This window comes from Cebus imitator, unplaced genomic scaffold (genome assembly GCF_001604975.1).
Source record: "Cebus imitator isolate Cc_AM_T3 unplaced genomic scaffold, Cebus_imitator-1.0 Scaffold442, whole genome shotgun sequence".
In the NCBI taxonomy this organism is placed as follows: Eukaryota; Metazoa; Chordata; class Mammalia; order Primates; family Cebidae; genus Cebus; species Cebus imitator.
Genome location: NW_016107757.1, coordinates 726,863 through 751,510, shown reverse-complemented (window position 1 = coordinate 751,510; position 24,648 = coordinate 726,863). Strand labels below are relative to the sequence as shown.

The 24,648-nt window shown below is 40.9% G+C and overlaps 1 protein-coding gene across 5 annotated transcripts in view; it reads right to left on the bottom strand.

Annotated features, from left to right (window-relative positions):
• ME3 (malic enzyme 3) overlaps nucleotides 1–24,648 on the bottom strand; it is a 207,940-nt gene that overhangs the window by 69,258 nt on the left and 114,034 nt on the right. For all 5 annotated transcript variants that reach the window (XM_017510623.2, XM_017510621.2, XM_017510620.2 and 2 more), the window contains exon 5: nucleotides 2,289–2,364. In XM_017510623.2, coding sequence (XP_017366112.1) covers nucleotides 2,289–2,364 — 76 coding nt within the window. The remainder of the gene's footprint in view (nucleotides 1–2,288; nucleotides 2,365–24,648) is intronic.

Here is a 24,648-nt window from a genome sequence, read left to right as displayed (position 1 = left end):
CAAAAGCACCGAATATATTAGTGGAGAACCTCCCGGCACAGTATCTGTGACATGAAAGATGTTCAGTATGTCTATCAACTGAATTCATTCAACTCCACTCCATTGAGTGCCTCCTTTGTCTAAGGTTTCCCAAAGATTGAACTGTACAGGAAGGTGAGTGAAAGAAGTAACTTTACAGGACCCCAATAGCATATACACTCAGATTAGCCCATCCAATAAGCTGGTTTTCCTTAATGTCCTCAATATTTTATTATAGATTCATGCTAGACATGCTCTGGAAACTTGCTTCTCTGGGCCTGGGACCAAAACCTGCAGGGCCAAGGCCTTCACATAACCGGAGTCTAAGAAGATAAGCAGGAGGGAGAAGCGCAAGATGAAATGATACCCAGACACAGATGTAAAAAATGAGCTAGGACTAAAGTCCCAGGGCCTTGGCTGTGGCTCGAGCCTGGCTTCTGAGAGCCAAGGTTCTGTCCGCAGCCTGCTCTGTTTTTAAATAACATTCCCTGGAGACAGCCAGCAGTGGGTGGAACACAAAGAGAAGTAGACAGAAAGAAGCTGTATTTGGTGTCCAGTGGAGAAGGGTGGAGGGCCTCAGGGAACGGGCAGGGAAAAAAAGAGAGAAAACAGTGTGGGAGTGTCAGACCCTCCCAGGCAAAGCAGAGTGATGTGAGCATTGGCCCTGAGATTTCCTCGTCCTATACTTGGTCAGCACCAGCCCCGCCCCAATTCAGGTGTCAAAAATGCCCTCACTAGCCAACCAGTGGACGTTTTGCATTTTTGCCTCACTCATTTTGTTTTCAGAAGTAACAATGATCTTAGATACCAGAGCCCATCAGATTCCTCCATAGATGTCTCTATAGCAGGAGATCTGGGGATTTAGCCAGAGGCTAATACATTTCTACAAAGTTGCATGTTTTATATATAAAAATTAACATCACTGGGCACGGTGGCTCATGCCTGTAATCCTGGGAATTTGGGAGCCTTCAACAGACAGATTGCTTGAGCCCAGAAGTTCAAGACCAGCCAGGGACACACAGCAAAACCCCATCTCTGCAAAAAAAAAAAAAAGAAACCCAGACATAGTGGCTCACATCTGTAGTCCCAGCTACTGGTAAGGCTGAGGTGGAGGATCACCTGAGCCCAGGAAGTTGAGGTTGCAATAATCTGTGAGTGTACTCCAGCCTGGATGACAGAGTGAGACTCTGTCTCAAAAAAAAATTAAAACTTTTGCATTCTATAATATATTCACGCCTGTACCTAGCACTTTGGGAGGCCGAGGCGGGGGGATCATCTGAGGTTGGGAGTTTGAGACCAGCCTGACCAACATGGAGAAACCCTGTCTCTACTAAAATACAAAATTAGCTGGGCATGGTGATGCATGCCTGTAATCCCAGCTACTCAAGAGGCTGAGGCAGGAGAATCACTTGAACCCAGGAGGCGGAGGTTGTGGTAAGCTGAGATGGTGCCATTGCACTCCAACCTGCGCAACAAGAGTAAAACTCTGTCTCAAAAAGAAGAAAAGAAAAAAAAGAGAAACATTTTCTCCTAAAGTTTTTAAGTAAAATGGATGTTCCTGGAAGAAGTGGCAGGTTTATTTTATCACTGTACATTTATGCCCCACATCCCTACCCCCACACTGCTGTGTACACCCAGGGTACACACACCCAAGTGTGAAGATATTGTCCATCATAAGCTTTCACCTTTGGAGCAGCATGTCCTCACCCCACATCCTAGTCTCTCCACTTGCTAACTGTCCACAGTCTACCTCTCAATTCAAGGCCCAGCTCCACTGTCACTTCCCCCATGAAGTCATCCCAGAATCTTCTCAGGATAAAAATCATCTCTGCCTCTGAAACAACATCCTCAGTTGTTGTCGTGTACCATATTTATCTCTGGTCAAGTCTCACCTTGTTAGTCTTTTGTGCCTCTGGCTTATCTTCCACACAATAGATCAGCTACTCAAGAAGAGGGTCTATGCCTGATTTCTCTCTTTGTCTACCATGGAAACTATTACCATATATCTAGCAGGGTCTCAACACAGGCTGAACATATCTTCAGATTAACGATCACAATAATGAAGGGCAATGTCATATGGATGCCTGGTTAGTGCAAACCTCTACTCTGGTGTATTTGTACTTGGCTATAATAGGTCTGTGGCTTAGGAATGGGGGATAGTATGATGCTTTTAGTGTCACAATGGCTCATTTTATAGCGGGAAATGACTCTGGTTCAGGCTTAAAGGATTCACCCAACAATAATGCAATAGCAATGGAAATGAATCATACCTTAATATTGTCTTCTGGCCAAGAGTTCAGCATTGTTGCAAGGTGGCCCTTGTCATGAATGGTGATGAACAGTCCACTAAAGGAAACAAAACATATACACACAGAGAAACCAGGCAGTCAGACTAGGAACTGAGCAAAGTTCACAGTACTGGGTATTGCATTAATTAAATTTACCCATAGGCCAGGGCAAGAAAGATTCCTGCCCTAAGCCCCAATAGTTTAGAGGGTCATCCTCTGGCTTTCTTCCAAATTGCTTCTCCCCACAGGGCAAGGAGTCCACGGGGCCAACGAGTGTGCCTGTCTAGAGCCTGTGTTCCCCAGAGTCTGTGCCCTTCTTTCTTCCCTCTAGACCAGTACCCAGCATGCCAGAATTCCCTGACTGAATGGCCCCAAGGCTGATTCCAGGAACTGTCTGGGTCTCTTCTCCAGGTCCCTCCTTCCAAGTACAGACCATACTGCAATGGCTGGATCCCGAGGGCTGGGGCTGTGACTGAAACTTGGAGATGTGGGTTGGGATGCTCAGATACATGTGCATGAGGTTCTTGCAGTGGGGGATGGAGCTGGGGATGGGAAGTCTTGAGCTACTCCATCATCATCACATACACACACATATGCATGCACACACACACACACACACACACACACACACACATACACACACACGAAGGCAATGGGGGTTGGCCAAGAGCAGACAGATACTGGAGGGAAATCAAGCTTTGAAAGCAGGAATTATACCTTTTGAGATTTGCAAGTTTGCAGCTTTTTGCCTGAAGGCAGTCCAATCTGCAGGCTACTTGGGGCAACAGAAGGCCAAAGTCTTAATAACTTGAGGTGTCAGATAATAGATTTGGAGCTAGAAGAGAAGCCAGGAAATGAAGAGGGAGTGGGTTCTAGAAGGGAATAAGCTGCAGAAAGAATAAACTCTCAAATCTACGCAAATTATTGGCTGACTAAACTATGCATACACAGGGGGATTGGCAAAAAATGAGTACAGCTGGAATCTGAAAAAACTGAGCAGAGATTTTAGTTATTGCTGATTAGGAGAGACAGAGTTGGGAATTTGAGTCCAGCCAAATCAACTCCCACCTAAAACAAACATTACTCATCTAAGAAATAAAACAGAATCCAGAGTCCACAGAATCCAGGGTACATTGAAGTCCATTTTAATATCCTGATTACTTTATATATGTTAGAAATTTTCCATAATGAAAAAATTAAAACAAAATAAAACAATTACAAAAACATCACCAAACCCTAAACTGTTCTTGACCTCCACATTTCCTGCCAGGACTGTTCTCTTTCACTCTCCTCCCCTCCACTGCCAGACTTCCTAAAAGCATTGCCTATACTAGTGCCTCCATTTGTTCATCTCCCATTCATTTCTCAACCCACTGCAGTATGTCTTGTCTCAGCATGATGCTACCAAAACTGCTCTTGCAGAGGCTACCAGTGACCTTCACATTCCTAAATGCAATGGACACTCACCAGCCCCCATTTCCTTTGTCTTCTCAGCATCTGACACTTTTCATCACTCCTCTACCCAGCTTTTGGCTTCTGTGACTCCATTTTTTTAAAATTTTCCTCCTACTTCTCTGCTGCTCCTTCTCAGTCTCTTATGTTGGGTAAGTCATCCAGCCATTATGCATTGAAGTTTCTCAAAAACTGTACTATCCCACTTTTTTTCTTACTCTTATTCTATTTGTGATCTTATCAATACCCAAGGCTTTTGGCCAATGACTCTCAAGTATCTATAGACCAGCATTTCTCACCTTTGGCACTTTTGACGTTTTGGGTTGGATAATTCTTTGCTGCACCGGGTGTGGTGGTTCTGTACATTGTAGGATGTTTGGGAATATTCTTGGCCTCTACCCTCCAGAAGCCAATAGCACCTCTCACCACATTGTAACAACCAAGAATATCTCCAGACGTTGTCAAATGTCCCCTGGAGAAACACATTATCTCTGATTTTAGAACCACTATAATAGACCTTTTATTTAACTGCCTACCTGACATTTCCCTTTGCATATGTCAAAGGTACTTCAAACTTAGCATGTACCAAACCAAATTTATCACTAATCTTCCACCATTATGACTCAAAGACAAGACAAAACAAGGAAGACAAAACTGATTCTCTTTCCTTCTCCCTTTCTCAGTGAATATTACCCCTTACATATCTAATTTGACGATTCCAACCCCTTGCAATCATCCTTGATGTTCTCCTCGCTTCTTTTTTACAACTCATTGCCAAGTTCTTCATTGGTACATTCTAAATAACTCCTGGTTTACACACTTCTTTCATGAGAAACACCACCTCCCTTGTTTGGGCTTCCAATACAGGTATTGATCGACTTATGACCTATGCAACTTACGACCATTCGACTTTACGACCACAATAGCTAGCCACGACTGCTCCGCGTCTGGCAGCGCAAACGTTGCCCAGCTGGGCGTACGACAGTGCGGACCAGCTTCCGGCAGCACTACCATCTCCGTGTGCATATAGCCTACTCAACTTATGACCAAATCATGTTACGACCAGTCTGTCGGAACCAATCATGGTGTAAGTCAAGCACTAGCTGTATCTGTTGCCTAAAGTGCCACAATAACTTGGTAACATCCACTCTTGCCTCTCTTCTATTTTCTATATGCTAGTGAGAGCAATGTTCTTGAAATCAATGACTCATTGTTTTACTTCTTGTGCTAAAAATAGACTAAAGACCAAAGTCCTCAACATGCCTACAGAGCCTTGTGTGGTCTGGTTTTTGCCAACCTTCCTTACTTCATCTTGTTCCACTCTGCTTCTTACTCTACACTCTTCAGCCATGCTGGCCTTTTTCTATTCTACCCCAGTGCTACTTTGAAACCACCTTTGCAAAGATTATGACAGTGAGGGAAATCTAGCATGGCTGACTTCATCTTGCTTCTAGCCTTACAGACAAGCTGTCCTTACCCATTACTGGGCATGGGCCAGGCTAACCATGGGAGAAATTTAGTTTCTAATTAACTTGAAGCAAGAGTGATAATAGACTCTTCCTAAAGCTGATCCCTTCCTTGTTTAGTTTTGGGGGCTGAAATTGCCTTTGTAAGATGAATGAAAGATTAGGATTATGAAAAGGGCCTGACCTCTGCTAAAACATAGGTATAGTTTCTATAATCCCTTACTGCTCAGCAGCCATGTGGCTAGAGGTCACAAGATTTTTTACTTCCCTAGTTGCTCCTATAGCTAACATCACTATTGTAGAACCTGAAATTGGTCTTTTGAGGTGTTTTTCAGATTTTTACATTCTGGCAACCAACTGACCGCACCAACACCCATGACTCATGACTCAAATGGTCCTGTGGCCCCTACACAGAGGTGGGCTCAGTGCACAAGAACCATTTTCCACACTCTTATCATTTCATCCAACAAATCAGCAGTGCCCATTCCCTAGCCTCCTGACCACCAAATTATCCATAAAATCCCTAGCCTCTGAGTTCTCAGGAGGCTGAGTCACTCTCTCCTCTCAGCTGCCTTGTGTTAATTAAACCCTTTCTTCATTGCAATACTATGGTCTTACTGAATTGGGTTTGTCAGTGGGCAGGAAGAACCCATTGGGCAATTACAAGTTCACATACAATTCCTTCTGCCTAATACACATGCTTCTCCTCACTCTTCAGTTAATTCATACTCATGCTCTTGATAACTTCCAAGTCAAAGGAGAGGCTCCCTGCTATATGCTCTAAAAGCACCCCATCCCTACCATCCCTACATAAACAAACTTGTCACATTTATTTGTGTGGCTATCTCATTAATAATCCCCATCCCCCTCATTAGACTGTAAACTTCATGAGGGCAAAGTGTGCATCTAGTTTTGTTGTTATTGTTCACTGCTGCATCCCTAAACTTAGTTCATAATACATGCTCAATGCACAATTTTTGAATAAATGGAAAATGAATAAATGAATGATGATAATGATAGTTGGGGGATGAGGATAAAAAGTGTTGAATAAAGCTGGAAGAGAGTTGGAACAAAGGCAACTTGTGTGTGTGCTATGTTGTATCATGTTCAAGGGACCATGTGGGTTGTGCTGTTGCCTGTGGCTTGAAACAGGAAAATGGGCACAAGGAGACGGTAGATGAACCAGGAAAGTGGAAAACACCGGAGTTTAAGACTTGGGAGTGCAGGGCTCCATTCATCCCACGGAATTTAAGACTTGGGGAGTGCCGGGTGCCATTCACCACACTGAACTGGGGCAGGGTAGGTATTTGAATTAACTTACTCATAAGGTTTGAGAGCAATGTCCAGGTGAAGGGTACCAGAATATACCATCCTAAAATGTGCCCTATATACCATCCTAAATGATATATACCATCGTAAAAAATATACCATCCTAAAATGATCTATAGGTCAAACTATAGATCATTTTGAGCTAAAGACCATTTAAAATAAACAGAGGCAGAAAACGCTCTAAAAACACAGCACAAGTTTTCTTTTTGTAAAGGAAATTTACTTTTACAAAGGAAATTTCCACTTGCAGAGATGTCTCCTTCTCCCTTACCAGGAAGAGGAGGTCTCCTAACAACTCTTATCAATGGAGAAGGCAAACAAAGGGGTAAAATCCATGCACTATTTTATACCTTACCAAAGCTCTGGTGTGGTTAATTAAACACAAGATAGGTGTGATTACTTAAATTGTCTGTGTACATTAAAATAGACCCTTTTTTGTTTAAGATAAAGAGGAGAGGGAGGAGTAACACTTAAAATGAATATTTTTATGTTTAAATTTGAAAAACTAAAATTTCAAAGGACTTATTTTATTTTTCTACATGTATCATTTCATGCTCTGCACTGCAAAAATAACATCTTTTGAAAGGCATTAACAGCTTTTAACCACTTCTTAAAGTACTTTTCCATGTATTGCCTAAACTGCAGCTAGCTACCAAGGATCGTGAAAGGATTGCCCTGGCTGGGGGTTTTGAGATGTCTAACCCAAATATTTTATTTTATAAATAAGGACATTAAAGTCTAGAGAGGTGAAATGACTTGTCCAAGGTCACACAGCTCATAAGCAGCTGGGTCTGCTTGAACCAGGATCCTGAGTCCAATGCTCTTTCCACTAATGCAGAATGCTGGTTTTCTCAAGGATCTAGTTCTTAACAGACGCCTAGTGGCATGAAGTGTACCAAACAGAAATGCACATTGGGGTCCCTAATAAAACAGTTTTTTTTGATGTATATTGAGGAAGTAAAATGTGCAAGACTAGGGATTATGATGATAAGCAAATGTATTTCAGGTCCCATCAAGAACCTTGCCCATCTTTTTATTTCCTGACAGTACTGCATCTAAAGCAGCTCGAAGAAGATACAGTACCCCCATGGAAGAACACCTCTTCAATGACCTCAGCAATGTATTTAGAGATTTAGGCCATTTTCACTTAAAGGATACCATTTTCTCCAGCTGTAACTAGTGATGGAGTTGGTTCTTACCTGTTTTTCATGATGATATGGTTTGTCTCTAGATACCCAACCAAAAATCATCTTGAATTGTAATCTCCATGTGTCAAGGGAGGGACCTGTAATCCTCATGTGTCGAGAGAGGGAGGTGATCGGACTGTGGGGGCAGTTTACCCCATGCCGTTCTTGTGATAGTGAGTGAGTTCTTATGAGATCTGATGGTTTTATAGGCATCTGGCATTTCCCCTGCTTGCACTTCTTTCTCCTGCTGTCTTGTGCAGAAGGTGCCTGCTTCCCGTTTGCCTTCTGCCATGACTGTAAGTTTCCTGAGGCCATGCAGACCTGCAAGTCAATTAAATCTCTTTTCTTTATAAATTACCTAGTCTTTGCTATTTCTTTATAGCAGCATGAGAACAGACTAATACACATGAGATTCTGATCACCTTAGGAATGCAGACACTCACCCCTCTGCATTCCTTCTTAGTGGCTTCAGAAAGAATATTCAGGCGCCTCAGGAGGTGCTCCTATCTAGACCTGCTTAGTTTCACTCTGAGATCTCAGATCTACAGGAGTTCCTGAGGCTGGAATGGGGATTTTCAAGTGATTCCCAATCATACAAAGCACTGACAAGTGATGAGGCTTCAAACAACTAACGTGACGGTTCACAGAAACATTAGAGAGAATGTAGCACAGACGAGGAGTTTAATGTATGTGCTTTGTAAATGCAACACCTGGGCTCAAAGCCCAGCTCTGTAACTTCCTAGCTACATGGCTATGAATAAGTTACTTCCCTTCCTCAAGCTTCAGTTCCTCATGCGTAAAATGGAAGAAGTGACACCAGCTGCATTATACCCTTGTTATAATAATTTTAAAAGACAATGCATCTTTAAAGAATATATTACAGTGTCTCTGCTGGCCTATAGTAAATACTTAACAAATGGTAGCTCCTAGTGTTGCTAAACTTAGTGCAGAGGTTAAAAGTGTGAATTCAGGAGTCAGAATTCCTGGGCTCAAATGCTGGCCAAATGTCCAGAGAGATATTTAGCTCATAGTAAGTGTTTGGTAAATGTTTGTATATAATGATAAATTAGTGTTTTCACTAGAATAATCCATTTCAATATGCATGTTTGTCAGGAGCCATGATGAATAGTTATATGTGTTACTGAAACAAGAAGATGGTTGTAAATAAAGTATGGCAGGTAGAAAATCTTTCCTTATGTGTGTCACTGAGTGGGAATAAAATAGAAGGCTCTTTGGTGATACACGATTGGGATGAATTTTCCATGTACCCTGCAAAGGCTAATCTTCAATGAGAAAGAGATCAAGGGAAAGGGAAACGTGTTACAAAAATGTAACATTTATTTATTTATTTAATGAGCTTTTTTTGAGTATCTCCGTTCCAGGGACACTAGCTGGCCCTTTATGTACATTGTCATAATGCTCATGCAACACTATCCAGGGGGCATCACCATCATTTTACAGATGAGATGAAGAGGTCGATCTGTGGAGGTGGAGGTGGTATTAGAATGCAAGTCTCTTGGATCCCAGAAACATGCAAGGCAAGTTTGCAAAATCCCTGCACACTGTAAAACCCTGTAGACGCAGGAATCTTAATAATTGTCTAACCTTGTCCAGTATGGTAAGTCTGAAGTGGGTGTTAAAGTAAGCCTTCCTGGGAGCACACTGCTCTGGTTTCCTGGCAGCTCTTTACGGATGATTGGGGTCATGATTTAGGTGCTAAGGAGCTCTCTGTATTCTACAGCTGGGTCTGTTTCAATCTTCTCTCCTTGAGAACGAGTCAAAACCCCTGGGAATGAATAATGTCCTGTGAGGCACTGCCTTTGACAGCTAGTGCGACATGTTTAAAGTGGTATTATCCTGCTCTGAGGCACAATGGGAAGCAGGAAGGTGGGAAGACACAGGAAACCCTGGGCCTGGCTCTGCAGAGGTGCAGAGACATTTCCAGCTTTTGAGCAAATTACAGGCTGCCCTGGGGATCCCAAGGCACTAAACATCCTGCAGTGAGTTATTGCAATCTGAACACTCATCAAGGCTAATGACCCCTCTGAGTCATTAGAACACAACTTCTTTTGCTACTCCTGGAGCTGAGAACATGGGCATCTGGAATAGAAGCAGTCATGGAAATCTTGCTTTTAATAGCCACTAGACAGAACAGGACAAAAACAAAAATAATTTTAGCTACTGATTACTTCTCCCAAGTTTTTCCTGCTTACTTCAGGGAATCAATTTTGGAACTCGAGGGATGGAAAAATATATAGTGAATATGGCATGTTGCGTGCCTATGGAATTCAGGCTTTAAAAAAATAGATGTCTTGCTTTACATAAAATACACTTTATTCCTGAAAAGTTGTGAGTAAACAAAATATATATCTCTCTTTCTGTATATATATTTTTTGAGAGATGGAGTCTTGCTCTGTCATCCAGGCTGGAGTGCAGTGGCACAGTTTTGGCTCACTGTAACCTCTGCCTCCCAGATTCAAGTGATTCTCCTGCCTCAGCCTCCCAAGTAGCTGGGACTACAGGCATGTGCCATTACGCCCAGCTAATTTTTGTATTTTTAGTAGAGAGGGGGTTTCACTATATGTTGGGCAGGCTGGTCTTGAACTCTTTACCTCAAGTGATCCACCCGCCTTGGCCTCTCAAAGTACTGGGATTACAGGCGTGAGACACCACACCTGGCCCAATATCTGTATCAAAAATTATATTGTATGTGTACTCAGGAGGTTGCTGTTTAAAGGAAAGCTGCAGGGAATTGCTCAGGAACATATATCACTGTCCTCTGATTCATAGCTTTCACATTTGGACTTTCCTACTTTCATTTCCAGAAAAGACCACAGGTTCCCTGTTAGCTGATGCTTGGTCATTAGGGCTCACTGACCAAAGGAGTGGCCAGAGAAGGGGCACGGCTTCTGCTGCATGGAGCTTTGGGTTAAGTATGCAGAGAGTGAAGGGAATGGTCATTTAACAAAAATTGTACTGAGCACCTGATTTGTTCTTTCAAACACTTAATTCATTTGGTCTGAAAGGCATATTTGTTATAGGTTGTTCATCCTGGAACAGGGTTGAAACTTCTTTCTGTCCATGTGTGGAAGCAATTCATTCTGTTCTCCAACTATATTCTGCTCTCTCTTGCAGGCACAAGGCAGGCTCTCCTTCCTCAATTTGTTGAAATAAAGCACAGCCCAGTGATCTGCTTTGGCCAATAAAATGTGAGTGGATGCAACATGACACCTCTGGGTGGGAGTGTTAGAGTCAGTGTGATTTTCCGTCTTCTCTTTTTCTTTTGCCACAGCAACCTATAGAGCTCTAGATAAGACTATTTTATTAGTTTGTATCCGGTGTAAGGGTGACACAGAGCACAGCCCCCAGATGTGGGAGTCAGAGATACATGGTGTACAGCACAGAATCAACTTTGCTTTAGGCATTGAGATTTTAGGATTGTTTGTTCCTCAGCATGATATGGCCAGGAAACATTTTGTTCATTCAACAAAAACGTTCAGAGATGCCCACTTCCACTTTAATCAGAGCTCCAACCTGTTGACATGCTGGAGCTCTGATTAAAGTGGAAGTGAGGGAACCCCCCTTTTCAAGGGACTTTGCACTGCTTTTCATCTTAGCAGTCATTGTTCTTTTAACAGGCCTCTGGAAATGACAGCAAAGGAAAAGAATTCCTTGTGGGAAATGATGCCGTGACACTGGGAAGTATAAGTGATATTTAGGAAATTATCTCTCTAGTGCATATCTCCTCCCACTAGACTCATGTTCCAGGAGGGCAGATCGACATTTGTTCCCAGGGCCTAGCGTAGCACCAGGCACACGGCAGGTACTCCATCAGCGATGAATGTGTTAGGTATGGTGAGTTGTTCAGACAGGTGCTGGAAGGAGGCAGAGGTGGGCCTTTATTTTGACAATTGTAAACTGGGCATATAATAATGTTTACTTTGAAGTGTTTCTATGAAGATTAAATAAAAGAATATATATCAGGCACATGGCATAGTGCTTAGCATGCAGTAAAGGCTCCAAATGCGGTAGCTGATATTGGTTACTTAGGGTAGAGAGTGGAAAAATACACAAATCTTTTCTGAGTAAGAAAAAGTTCCAGCCATTTGAGTTATATCCCTCAAGAAAATGTGTTGAATTCTGAAGTTGTGAAGGCTGTTGCATCCCCAAATATGCCATCTTGTTTATTGATTATTTAGAGTTGAAAACACTTGGAGAAATTGTAGTTTCAGAAAGGGAGAGCTGACCTGTCTTTTCCTGCATGCAGCCTGTGATAAAGATTCCTCTGGGAGGGGTAACCTCTCCATACCAGGTGAGAAAATGCCCTTATCATGAGAGACTGGGATATGGAGGCTGCAATGGACCTGAATAAACATACTTAACAAAGTAATGCTTATCGTTGTCCACCTGTTTTATACTCCCCATATATCTCCCAGTGACTCCCCTAGGAAATTTACTACTCCCAGCCAGATTTTCTTTGTCCTGTCATTTCTTGTCAGATTTATCATTCTTCGTCCAAAATGTACAAAAGCATCTTGCTTTGGCCACTGCTATGGACTTCACTCTCTTAAGATCCCCATGTATACGTAAAACTAATACAATGTGTGTATTTTTCTCTTGTTTATCTGCCTGGTGTCAATTTGAGTTCTAGAACCAGCTGAAGAGCCTACTAAAAGTTATAAGTGGGTGGGGGAGGTGATCTCTGCTTCCCTACAAATTCTAATATTGGGTACCCATGACCCTATTTGGAAATAGGGTCTTTGCAGATGTGGTCAAGTTAAGATGAAGTTATTAGTGTAGGCCCTCATCCAAAAGGATTGGTATCCTTGTAAGAAAAGGAGAAGACAGGGACATGCAGGGACAAACACCCATGGGAAGACAGAAGCAGAGACTGGAGTGATGTATCCATAGGCAGGAATGCCTGGGATTGCCAGCAAATAACAGAAGCTAGAAGGGGCATCGAGGAGTGTCCTCCACAGGTGTCTGAGGGAGCATGGCCTGAGGACAACTGATTTTGGACTTCTTGCCACTAGAACTGTGAGAAAATAAATTTCTGTTGTTTTAAGACATCCCATTTGTAGTATTTTGTTACATACAGTAGCCCTAGGAAGCAAATATGCCAACTATCCAAGTTTTGTGTAGTAGCCATGAGTAGTGGCGATATCACAATTCCTTCCCTGAACATTTCTTAAAGCTCAAAGTCTGTTGGAATTTCATCAAGGCAAGTGTAGGTGGTTTCTTCCATCTGACAAAGGCATGCGAATTACATCACTATCTCCAGTTTCCATCAGGAGCCAGAAAAATCCTCTTGAATGTTTGAATTCAGTTACACAAGAGAGAAAGAAAAACAAAGATGATGTTCACTTAGGATAATGTTATTTCTTGAGAAAAAGACTCTTAATCCTTATCTTGGCCTATATAGGAGTGATTCTTAGAAATTTCCTAAAAGAGAATTGAAAAAAGAACCCTCCACAACAGCCACTCAAGTAGACAATGTTCATTTAGGCTTCTTGGCATCAAGTCAACAAGAAAGGGCTTAATTAAAACAGGGTCAGTGACATTAGGCAAAGCACTGCAGCTGGGCCCAGGAGGAGGGATATGCACTTTCAACTCTAACAAAGGCTCGCTGTTGCCAACAAAACCACCATTCCACACATTTTTGGCAGGAAGGGAACCTGTCCTCTGAGAACCTGAAAGAGGCTATTTTTTAAGCTCAGTAGCAGTCTCCCAGAGTCAACAGTATAGCAAGAAAATGTTGGTAGGTCTAAGAAACTCAGGAAGCGCATCTAAGAAATCCTCAAAGGTTCTGTAAGCCTGGAGGACAGAACCAGAGAGACTAAAGTGAGGTAACCGTCCATGCCTTGGAAGAACTTAAAAATCACACTTTGCACTGCTTTCTGTGAAACGTCCTCAGGGAAGTATGACTGAACTGTGGGATGGGGTGGCCACAGACAAATGAAGATGTTAGTGGTGGGCCACTCATAATCCTTCTTTGGTGTTATTTTCTATCTTGAAGAATATTTTGATTATTTGAACCCCCTGAACAACTGTAGCTAACTTCCTGTACCTTGGAAAGCCCATCCTGTTCGCCTCTGAGGCGGGAAGTTACAAGGGAGTGGCTAGGTCCCCTTCCCAGCCCCAAGAAGGCCCCCTTTCCTTCTCACTCTACCAGATAACCAGTGGATGTAGAGTGCTCCAGACTTTAGAGCCCAAGTGTAAAGGCAAGGACCCTGACATCTGTCCATGTCACTCCATCAGTGGGACCTCCCTGGAATGGATGGAGTTTCCTCAATTTCTCACAATTGAGGTTAACAAGTGCCTAGGCCCTGTATTGACTTCATGCATTCTGCTTTGCACCAGGCATTGTGCTGAGTACATGGAAAACAAGTATAAGCAAGACTTTAATCTCTGATACAGAGGGGTTTTCTGATTCAGTCAGGTAAGAAACAAGAAAACCCCCAAAAACCTTACAATGGGGTATAACAGAAACATTATTTGAAGACCAAGAATTAGAGAACAAGCAGGCCCAGAATGACTAATTCACAGAGTGAGAGAGCTGCAGAGCTGAGCCTGGAGTCCCTTCTAGGGCTCCTTGGCTCTTCCCTTTCTCTGCCTCCCTCTTGTTCCTGCAGGATGATTTTCCTCCAGTAGACTCGAAGGTCAGAAGGGCAGGAACCATATTCTCTACTTCCCTCAGTTGCATGGATCCCCTAATGCAGCCCTGCAAACATAGCATCTACTTCAAAAAGGGATTTCTGCATAGATGATCTGTTCCTTTCTCTGAATATGGGAATGGAGCATTTGGGACAAGGGCAATGTAAGTTTTTCTGCTACTATATCTAGCTATGTGAGATTAGGAAAGTTACCAGACCTCTCTGAGCCTGTTTCCTAGTTGGTAAGATGAAGAAGGTAGATCAGATAACTTCCAAAACTCTAGAATTCTATGACTATAGTCTAGCTATGACTTGGAGCTAGACAGACCTGGGTTCAGAGCCTAGATCCAACCCTTATTTATTGTGCAACCTTGGCAAATTATTTAACTCCACTGAATCTCCATTGCTCATTATTAAAATGGAGCTATAATCATTAAATTTATCTCACTAAGCTGGTGTAAGTATTAAGTAATATAATACAAGTACAAAGTCAGTTGTAAAGGAGCCTCTCTATAAATTTTCAGATGGAATTTAAGAAATGTTTGTCAAAGGTATGAATGTCACTCCTTCTCCAAGAGATACAGAATTTCATGCTATGGTTCATGGACAGGGCAACCACATACTCTGGTTCCCCTGTCTCTTGACACAATTATTATTATTTTCCTTTTCACTGTCAAAAACTCACTGATCTGTAGATCCAGTCTACTAATTTCAAAACTACATTTGCTCAGTGCCTACTATAAAAAGTCAAGCTCATCCTCTTAGTGGCATTATTTGGAGTCCTTTCCCTGTGTAGTCATTAATTAAAATCCTGGTAACAACACAAAGTATCTGTGAAGTAGCTTACAGTTGGCCCTCCATATCCACAGGTTTTACATCTTGGATTCAACCTACTGTGAATTGAAAATATTAGGAAAACAAGCCAGGCATGGTGGCTCACACTTGTAATCTCAGCACTTTGGGAGGCTGGGGTGGGTAGATCACCTGAGGTAAGGAGTTCAAGACAAGCCTGGACAACATGACAAACCCATCTCTACTAAAAATACAAAAATTAGCTGGGGATGGTGGCATGTGCTTGTAGTCCCAGCTACATGTGAGGTTGAGGCAGGAAAACTGCTTGCACCCGGGAGGTAGAGGTTGCAGTGAGCCAAGACCATGTCATTGCACTCCAGCCTGGGTGACAGAATGAGACTTTGTCTCAAAAAAAAAAAAAAAAAAAAAAAAAAAAAAAAGATTAAAAAAAAAGGGCCAATTAGAAAAACATACAACAATAAAAAATAACACAATTTTAAAATGTAGTGTAACAGCTATTTTTTTCTTTTTTCTTTTTTTTTTTTACTTAAAGTTCCAGGATACATGTGCAGAATATGCAGTATTGTCACATAGTTATACATGTGCCATGGTGGTTTGCTGCACCTATCAACCCATCATCTAGATTTTAAGCCCCACATGCATTAGGTATTTGTCCTAATGCTTGCCCCCCACCCTCCGACAGGCCCCAGTGTGTGATGTTTCCCTCCCTGTATCCATGTGTTCTCATTGTTCAACTCCCACTTATGAGTGAGAACATGTGGAGTTTGGTTTTCTGTTTCTGTGTTAGTTTGCTAAGAATTATGGCTTCCAGCTTCATCCATGACCCTGCAAAGGACATGATCTCATGCTTTTTTTTATAGCTGCATAGTATTTCATGGCGTATATGTGCCACATTTTCTTTATCCAGTGTATCATTGATGGGCATTTGGGTTGGTTCCAAATCTTGTAACAACTATTTACATAGAATTTACATTGTATTACGGATTGTAAGTAATCTAGAGATGATTTAAAGTATATTATAGGATATGTATGTTAAATGCAAATACTATACCATTTTATACCAGGGACTACAGCATCTGTGGATTTCGGTATCCAGTTGGGGAAGAGGGTCAAGGTGGTTGACTATATATCACCCACAGTCTTTTGCTGTTCATGACTTTTTGGTAGTCTACAATTCACTTTGCCAGACTCTATGGAGGGAGACTTAAAGATGTTAAACCAGCAAACCTCAGGCCTGGTCTTGGCTCCTTGAAGACCTGATCTGTGTACTGAGGCAAGTCACGTTATTATTGCCAGAGCTGCCATATGTAAAAAGTAAGAAAGAAAAAAAAAGAAGCCAACATTTATTTTGCTCCTACAGGGAACATTTTACAAATGCTACACCATTTACTCACTGCCACAAGTCTGAGAGGTACATATTGTTGTTCCTATTTACATCTGAGATTAGCAAGGCTCAGTAAGATGAGATAATATCACTGAGATAAGTTGCCAAAGTAGTAGGGGAACTCAGGTAAAAAACCATTTGGACTTCCTGTCTCTCTTGTTGAAGTTTCAGGTGATGACTGTATGACACTAAGCCCTGCAGAAGACAGGCTTCTATTAACACAGAGAAAAACTAAAATAGGTTTCTAATTGTTTGTACTGTTTTTTACTTCCTGGAATTTGCAAATCTCAGATATTGCTCTAGACTCTTTGTTGATTGTGAGATATTTTTTGGCAGAAAATAATTGTTTGAGTTGAGTTCCAAGGGCTGAAAGAGTTTCTCCATCTATTCTCCCTGAGTAAGAAGAATACTGATAAGCTGTGTAAATAGCTGAAGAAGTAAGTGCAATTTTCACTAAAAATCATGAGTACATGGAAAAGCTGATGAAAAGGTCCTGAACCTCCATCACATCATTAGCTGACTGAGCATTTTATAATCAGGAGTGGAGAAAAAGGCCAGATAGATGGAAATTTCAGCTGAAATTGACACCTCTGTCAAAATAGAAAATCACTTCAGAATCTGAAAATTCTAATTCCTCAAGTCACAGATGCTTCCAATTAGAACAAAGGTTAATGTAGTTTCAGCTGTTACTCAGAATATTAGAATGTGCCAAGAAACTCAGAGAGAGTTGGTTCAAAGAAGTTTCTTTTTCTACTAAAATATTTACTCCTTCAGAAATAATAATCAGAGGCTTTATGCCCCTTTCCCTGAAAAGTCACACTTAACACTCTTCACTTTCTTTTATGGCTGTGAACATGGCACAGACCCACACATGCCTCCACTTTATTAAAAAAAAAAAACAACAAAAAAAACCACCTTCCTGACATCTAGAAAGCCTCTAGTGAATCTGGGTCTCTGGGCAGTAAGTTTTTTGGAACGTGTCTCTGTTCTAATACAAACATTTGATATCCAAAGCAAATAATCATCAAACCTGCGGTTCTGAAATTACTGTCCCCTGACTCAGAGGCACTGACAATGAGTCACTAATTTACATGTATGTACAAGACAGGGAAAGAAAAACATCCTATCTGCTTGTTTTTCCAAAGTTGGAGAAGTAGTCACACATTTTTTTCCACTGAATCATAAATCTGCAGCCTCAGTTCAAGAAATAGGCTAGGAGCTCAGAAACCTATGAAGATATACTAAGACAATAGTCCCCTAAGCCAAGGACAAGCTGAAATTGTAAAAGCTTGAATACATTTTATACTAGCATTTACGAGGCAACTCTATGGGCAGGCATCTAAGTCCTATCCTGAAGTAATTTGTAAGTGGAAGACTCTGCCTATTTTAATTTATCAGATAAACATTTCTGGAGCTATCATCACATATTAGTCATGAAAGCTGGAATTTAATAAAAGAGAACAGAATGCAGTTTTCAAAGTGCACAAAAGTTCACTGGGAAAACATATGCTTAAACTTCAGAGACCATGATCACTGGAAGCAAATGCAAGAGACAGCTAAGTGCCTGGAATTAAATGTCTGAAAGGACTACTCATCAGATGCAATTAAGCAGGGGGAAGGGGAGAAGCACACATTTGACCTAATGTGTTGTTTTGACTAAGTTCAGCCTGCAAACTACAAATCCCTTTAAAGGAAGGAATCTCAGAACATTCAAGATCAGGAAAGTTAAAGGGCAAGAAAGTGTTTGGTTTGAAATGATTGAGAAAAGATGTGTGTGTCTCTGGTCAGGGATAAGTTCCAATAAGACCCATTCAAATTTGCAAAACATTGATGTTATTGAGAAGCCTAAGAGCAGAGGTTCAGACAGACTTAGACTCAAATTCTAGATCATCTGGTTAGTAGTGACCTTGACAAATGGCTACAATTGAGCCTCAGTTTTCTCATCTGTGAAATAGGGATAATGAAATGTTTCCAATAAAGTAGTGACAATTAAAAGATAATATTTGAAAAGTAGTGAGCACAATGCCTGATACATTTGGATTAAAATATGTAATTATTTGAAAAAAGTTTCTAACAGAAACTTTTGATGGTGACAGAAAACCATCAAAGCACAACAGCAAGAAAGGAAGAAAAGAACAGAGGATCCACAAAACAAACAGGAAACCATTAATTAAATGGCAGTAATAAGTCCCTACTTATCAATAAATACTTTGAATGTAAATGAATTAAATCCTCCAATCAAAGGGCACAGAGTGGCTGAATGGTTAGAACAAAAAAGACCCAACTATGTTCTGCCTACAAGAGATTCAGTTCACCTTTAAGAACACATAGAGACTGAAAGTAGAGGGATGGAAAAATGTAGTCCATTCAAATGTAAACCAAAGAAGAACAGGCGTTAGTTATACTTACATCAGACAGAATATATATTAAGTCAAAAACTGTAAAAAAGAGACAAAGAAGATCATTATATAATGATAAAGGAGTCAATTCATCAAGAGGATATAACTTCTATATATTTGCACCCAATCTTGGAGCATTTGAATATATAAAGCAAATATTAAAATATCTGAAGGGTGAGATAGACTGCAAAACATTAATAGCAGAAGACTTCAATATCCAACTTTCAATAATAGACAGATCAGACAGACAGAAAATAAATAAGGAAACATTCAACTTGAACTACACTTTGAACAAAATGGATCTAACGGACATATACAGAACATTTCATTCAACAGCAACAGAATATACATTCTTCTCCAATGCGCACAGAACATTCTCCTGGATAGATCATATGTTAGGCCACAAAACAAGTCTTAACAAACTTAAGAAGATTGAAATCCTATCTATGGAAAGTATCTTTGTTAATCACAATGATATAAAACTAGAAATTAGTAACAGGAGGAATTTTGGAAAAATCAAATATGTGGAAAATAAACAACATACTCTGAACAACCATTAGGTCAAAGAATAAATTAAAAAGGAAAATTAAAAAAATATCTTGAGGTAAATGAAACTAAAAACATAGCATAATGTAACTTATGAGATGTAACAAAAATAATTCCAAGAGGAAAGTTTATATATATATAAAAGATGGCCGGGCACGATGGCTCACATCAGTAATCTCAGCACTTTGGGAGGCCAAGGAGGATGGATCATGAAGTCAGGAGTTTGAGACCAGCTGGCCATCATGGTGAAACCCCATCTCTACTAAAAATATAAAAATTAGCTGGGTGTGGTGATGGGTACCTGTAACCCCAGCTACTAGGGAGGCTGAGACAGAAGAATCACTTGAACATGGGAGGTGGAGGTTGCAGTGAGCCGACATTGCGCCACTGCTCTCCAGCCTGGGTGACAGAGTGAGACTCTGTCTCAAAGAACAAAACAAAAACAAGAAGGAAGGAAGGAAGGAAGGAAGGAAGGAAGGCAGGCAGGCAGAGAAAGAAAGAAAGGGAAGATAATGCAAATAAATGGAATGCTCAGCACATTTATTAGGTTAGTGCAAAAGTAATTGTGGCTTTTACCATTACTTTAATGGCAAAAGGAGTACGCTCTCAAATAACGATACAGTAAATAAACCAGTAACAGAGTTGTTTATCAGATACAATTATTATACACAATTGAATGTGCTACATTTCATATCACTGGAAATGCATTATAGCAAAAAACACAGTTACTTTGGCACCAATAGTAAATGTTCAATAAATGAAGCTATTTTTACTTTTATTCCATATAAACTATCTTAGAGAATTCATCACATCCCAGGTGTCTCATTAGTAGAGGAATATAATGAATAAGACTTAAAAAAAAGTTCACCTGATCTAAATTATGTAGGTATGAGCAATATGCTTGCAATATTAATACTTTTTCTGTATTAGAATACCTCAGGTCTATACTGCCAAACCCCAAACTCTTCAATGACAAATATCAAATAGGGATCTCAATCTTAATCTGTGCAAGAGACTGTGACAATATTGGTGCCACTATGAGCAATTTATATTGTAATGCTGAGAAACACAGCAAACACATTCTTCTGTTTCTCTTGGCTGTGTAAGTCAAAGCACTGGTTTATGAATTGTTTATTAAAGCCTTCTATGTAAGAGGTAATGTTTTAAGCACTTGGGATATTTATTCATTTCGGTGAAAAAAAAAAGACAAAAATTCCTGCCCTTATGTAACTTATGTCCACCCCATTCATTTGTTTATTTATTCATTCATTTTACCACATGGCAAATGCCATAGTAGGAGTCATGAAAGGGAAGAGACAAAGATACAAAGAGGAATATGACACCCGTCTGATGAGCTCCTTGTCTGACAAAGCAGAGAGTGATAGAGCAGATCTGTAAATAGCTACTGTATTATAATACAGTAAGCTCGACAATGGAGTATTAGCAAATGGCATCATGGACAGACATAGAAGAAGGAGCAAAGTTTCCCCAAGGGAGGGAGGAAGAACAGAGACTAAGGAGATGGCAAGAGATGAAGACATTTGAGGAAGGCTAAACAGGGGTTTGTCAGTTGGGTAGAGTGGAGAAAGGGGATCAGGCAAAGCAAACAACTGCTGGGTTCTGTCAATGAATCAATTAATGAAGTATATGGAAGAATGTAAGATCAGAAAAAGGTACAATGCATAAACTAAAGTAGCTTATTTGGGAAACAACTCTTATCAATCACCAACTAATCAAATTCTGATTTTGTCTTGTTTTTAAAGTAGGCCTTAGTAGAGAACAGCCTTTACCCAAGTTTCTCCATAAGGTGAGAATAGTTGAGTGGACTTCCACTTGGGTTTGCTCTCGGATGCTTTGTGTTTTCCCAGAATAATATTTAAGAAAATATGGTTCATCTGTTACCTGTGTGGAGAATAAGCTTCCTGGAGAAGAATAAGTTGTAAGTAGTTTTAAAATAGAGAATCTTGGGACCTAATCCTGGCACAATGAATCATAATCTTGGGCAAGAGATATGGAGCCTGTAATTTTTCATAAGTGGATTCTTAAAGAAGGTTTGAAACCACTGGCCTAGGAAGAAGTTTACTCTCAAACATTGCTCTCTCAGTTTGATAATCAAAATCATTTGTCTATTTAACTTAATTATTTTAGCCAACACTTTACCTGTATTTGTTCTGCTATTACTTGAATTTAAACTTCCTGCATCTTCTTTGTCTAGAAAAAGGTAATTTTCTCTGCTCCTGGGACCTCCACTCCCACCCCCTTACAATCCAAGGAGGATCACTCTAGCTACACCTATTCTTCCAGTCAGTAAAAACGTTACCATGACAACGTCACATCTATGTCTTCCACTTGGCTGCACATGAGAAGCACAGATTGGCTTACCCAGGGTCCATCCTGTAGCAGCATGCACAGGCAATCTATGGAACCTTGTTTGTGATGAAGATTGGACACTGTTATTAATTTTCCAGAACCAAGGATTCTGGAAGTATAGGACATAATCTCATTTCACTCTAGCTATTGATTTCTTCCCAACTGATAGGCTGGATTTGGGGATAAAGTTACTTTGCAAATAATGGATAAAGTCCATTCTTTATCCTGGTAACAGAAACTTTTTAAAACTACTTTTATCTCCCCATCCTAGCATTTAAATCCAATTAAGTTTCAGAAACATTTACTGAGTGCCCACTATGCCCTGTGCAAGTCTTCTTGCTGAAGATTTTTAAAGGAATCAAACCACTTTTTACATTAATGTTTTAAAAATTTAACACACAATGCATTTTAAACAAAGCTATAGTTAGAGCTATGTCATTAAATAAGGAGCCATCGATAATAGAAGTTCATTCCTCTAGGATTCTATTGGAAGTCATCAGAAAAATAAGACTCCAAATTTCTTCTATCTATCCACTACTCCTTCCATACATCCTTCCTTCCATCTGACAAGAACTGTGTGGAAGGCCCTGTGCTAGCTGCTGGATATAAAATGGTGAGCAAACAAATTTCTCTCCTGCCCATTGGAAGTGTATAGTCCTGGAGGCAAATAGAAAGCTCCAAACCCTAGGTTCAATTCGATCTCTATTTGTACAGGTTTGAGGAGTCAGTGAATTTCCCAAATTCTCTATTTCGTTACGTGGAAGGGGGCGGCCCTGTCTTTTGCACAGGGCAGTTGGCAGAATTGTATTTGAGTTCACCCTAACATTTCGATGTGCTATATAAATATAATAATTGTGAATTAAGTTTGATCCAAGTAGTGGAGAAAATAACCATCTCTGTACATAATGGAGAGGAGTAAAAACTTTTGAAATAAGAGGCAGGAGACCTGAGTTCTAGTCCTATCATTTCCACTGACTTGTGCCCATGCCCTGCCTGTGGGGCAGGGAATCTCCCTTGGCCTTGATTTGAGCTGATTGATTTATAGCTTCATGATTCTCTCAGGGTATGCCACTAGGAAAGGTAAACCTGCAGAAATGCAGAGCTCAAGGGTCTTTTAAAAGCTAACCAATTCCATCTGTTCCCACGTCAGGCTTCCTGAAGAGATCTGACTTTCCTTTCAAAGGCCTCTTAAGAGGCAAATATCTCAGCCTGTCTTGGAACCCAGTGCAGGGAGTTGTCTAGGAGTGTTCAGGAGTTGGCTGCAGGGGGCACACAGGTAATATTTGTGTTGGCTAGAGTGCTCCACAAGCTGTGCAGGGAGGTTTCAAAATGTGGAGGCTGTTAAACATCCTGACACCCACTTAAGTGGGCATCATGGGAGCAGGAGCTCCATGAAGTGTTTGGTATGTACCTAAAAGGCTCTGCCCGTGCAGATGTGAAGAACCTGCCCAAGGTGCAAGTGCTGGTTTTCTTGCTAAGGCTCTTTAACCTGGCATCTTGATGTAGCATGGAAATTCACGACCCCATTTCACCCCATCTCTCTGCAAGGGACTCTAGCCCTGACACTGATGCACATGGACTCCTGCAGATACCTGTTGCTGATCTCATTTACTCTAGGAATGTGTTTGCTTTCTTATGGTTGTTTGGGGAGAAGGAGCATATTTGTGGGAACACACATAATTCAGAAATGCTGAGTTTTAACAATAGGGGGCTAGAGGGATTTCAATATGGAACAAGGAAAGACCTTGGAATAGAATAGATTCAGGTTTGAATCCTGCCACTTACATGTCATACGGCGCTAGGCAAGTCTCTGCTTCCTCTGAACTGCTTGTCTAAGGACAATAATGCACCCTCACCTCCTAGGACTGTGGTACGATTCAAAGGACTGGGGGAAGGGATGGCTGTGGGCACAGCTTCAGCAGACTTAACCATTCCTGCCTGCTGGCTCTGAAGAAAGCAGCAGATCTCCCAGCACAGTGCTCAAGTTCTGCTAAGGGACAGAATGCCTCCTCAAGTGTGTCCCTGACTCTCATGCCTCCTGACTGGGAGACACCTTCTAGAAGGGGTCAACAGATCATACAGGAGAGCTCTGGCTTGCATCTGGAGGGTGCCCCTCTGGGACGAAGCTTCCAGAAGAAGAGACAGGCAGTAATCTTTGCTGTTCTGAAGACTCCACTGGTTTACCCAGACAAACAGGGTCTGGAGTGGACCTCCAGCGAATCCAGCATACTTGCAGCCAAAGGGCCTGACTGTTAGAAGAAAAACTAACAAACAGAAAGGAATAATATCAACAAAAAGAATTTCCACATGAAAACCCCATCTAAAGTTCATCAACATCAAAGACCAAAGGTAGATAAATCCATGAAGATGAGGAAAAACCAGGTCAAAAGGCTGAAAGTTCCAAAAACCACAATGCCTCTTCTGCAAAGGATCACAACTCCTCACCAGCAAGGGAATAAAACTAGACAGAGAATGAGTTTGACAAATTGACAGAAGTAGGCTTCAGAAGGTGGGTAATAACAAACTCCTCCAAGCTAAAAGAGCATGTTCTAACCCAATGTAGGGATTCAGGACTTGAACTCAGCTCTTGAACTTAGCTCAAGCTAAGAACCTTGAAAAAAGGTTGTAGGAACTGCTAACTAGAATAATCAGTTTAGAGAAAAACATAAATGACCGGATGCAGCTGAAAAACACAGCATGAGAACTTCATAAAGCATACACAAGTATCGATAGCCAAATCGAT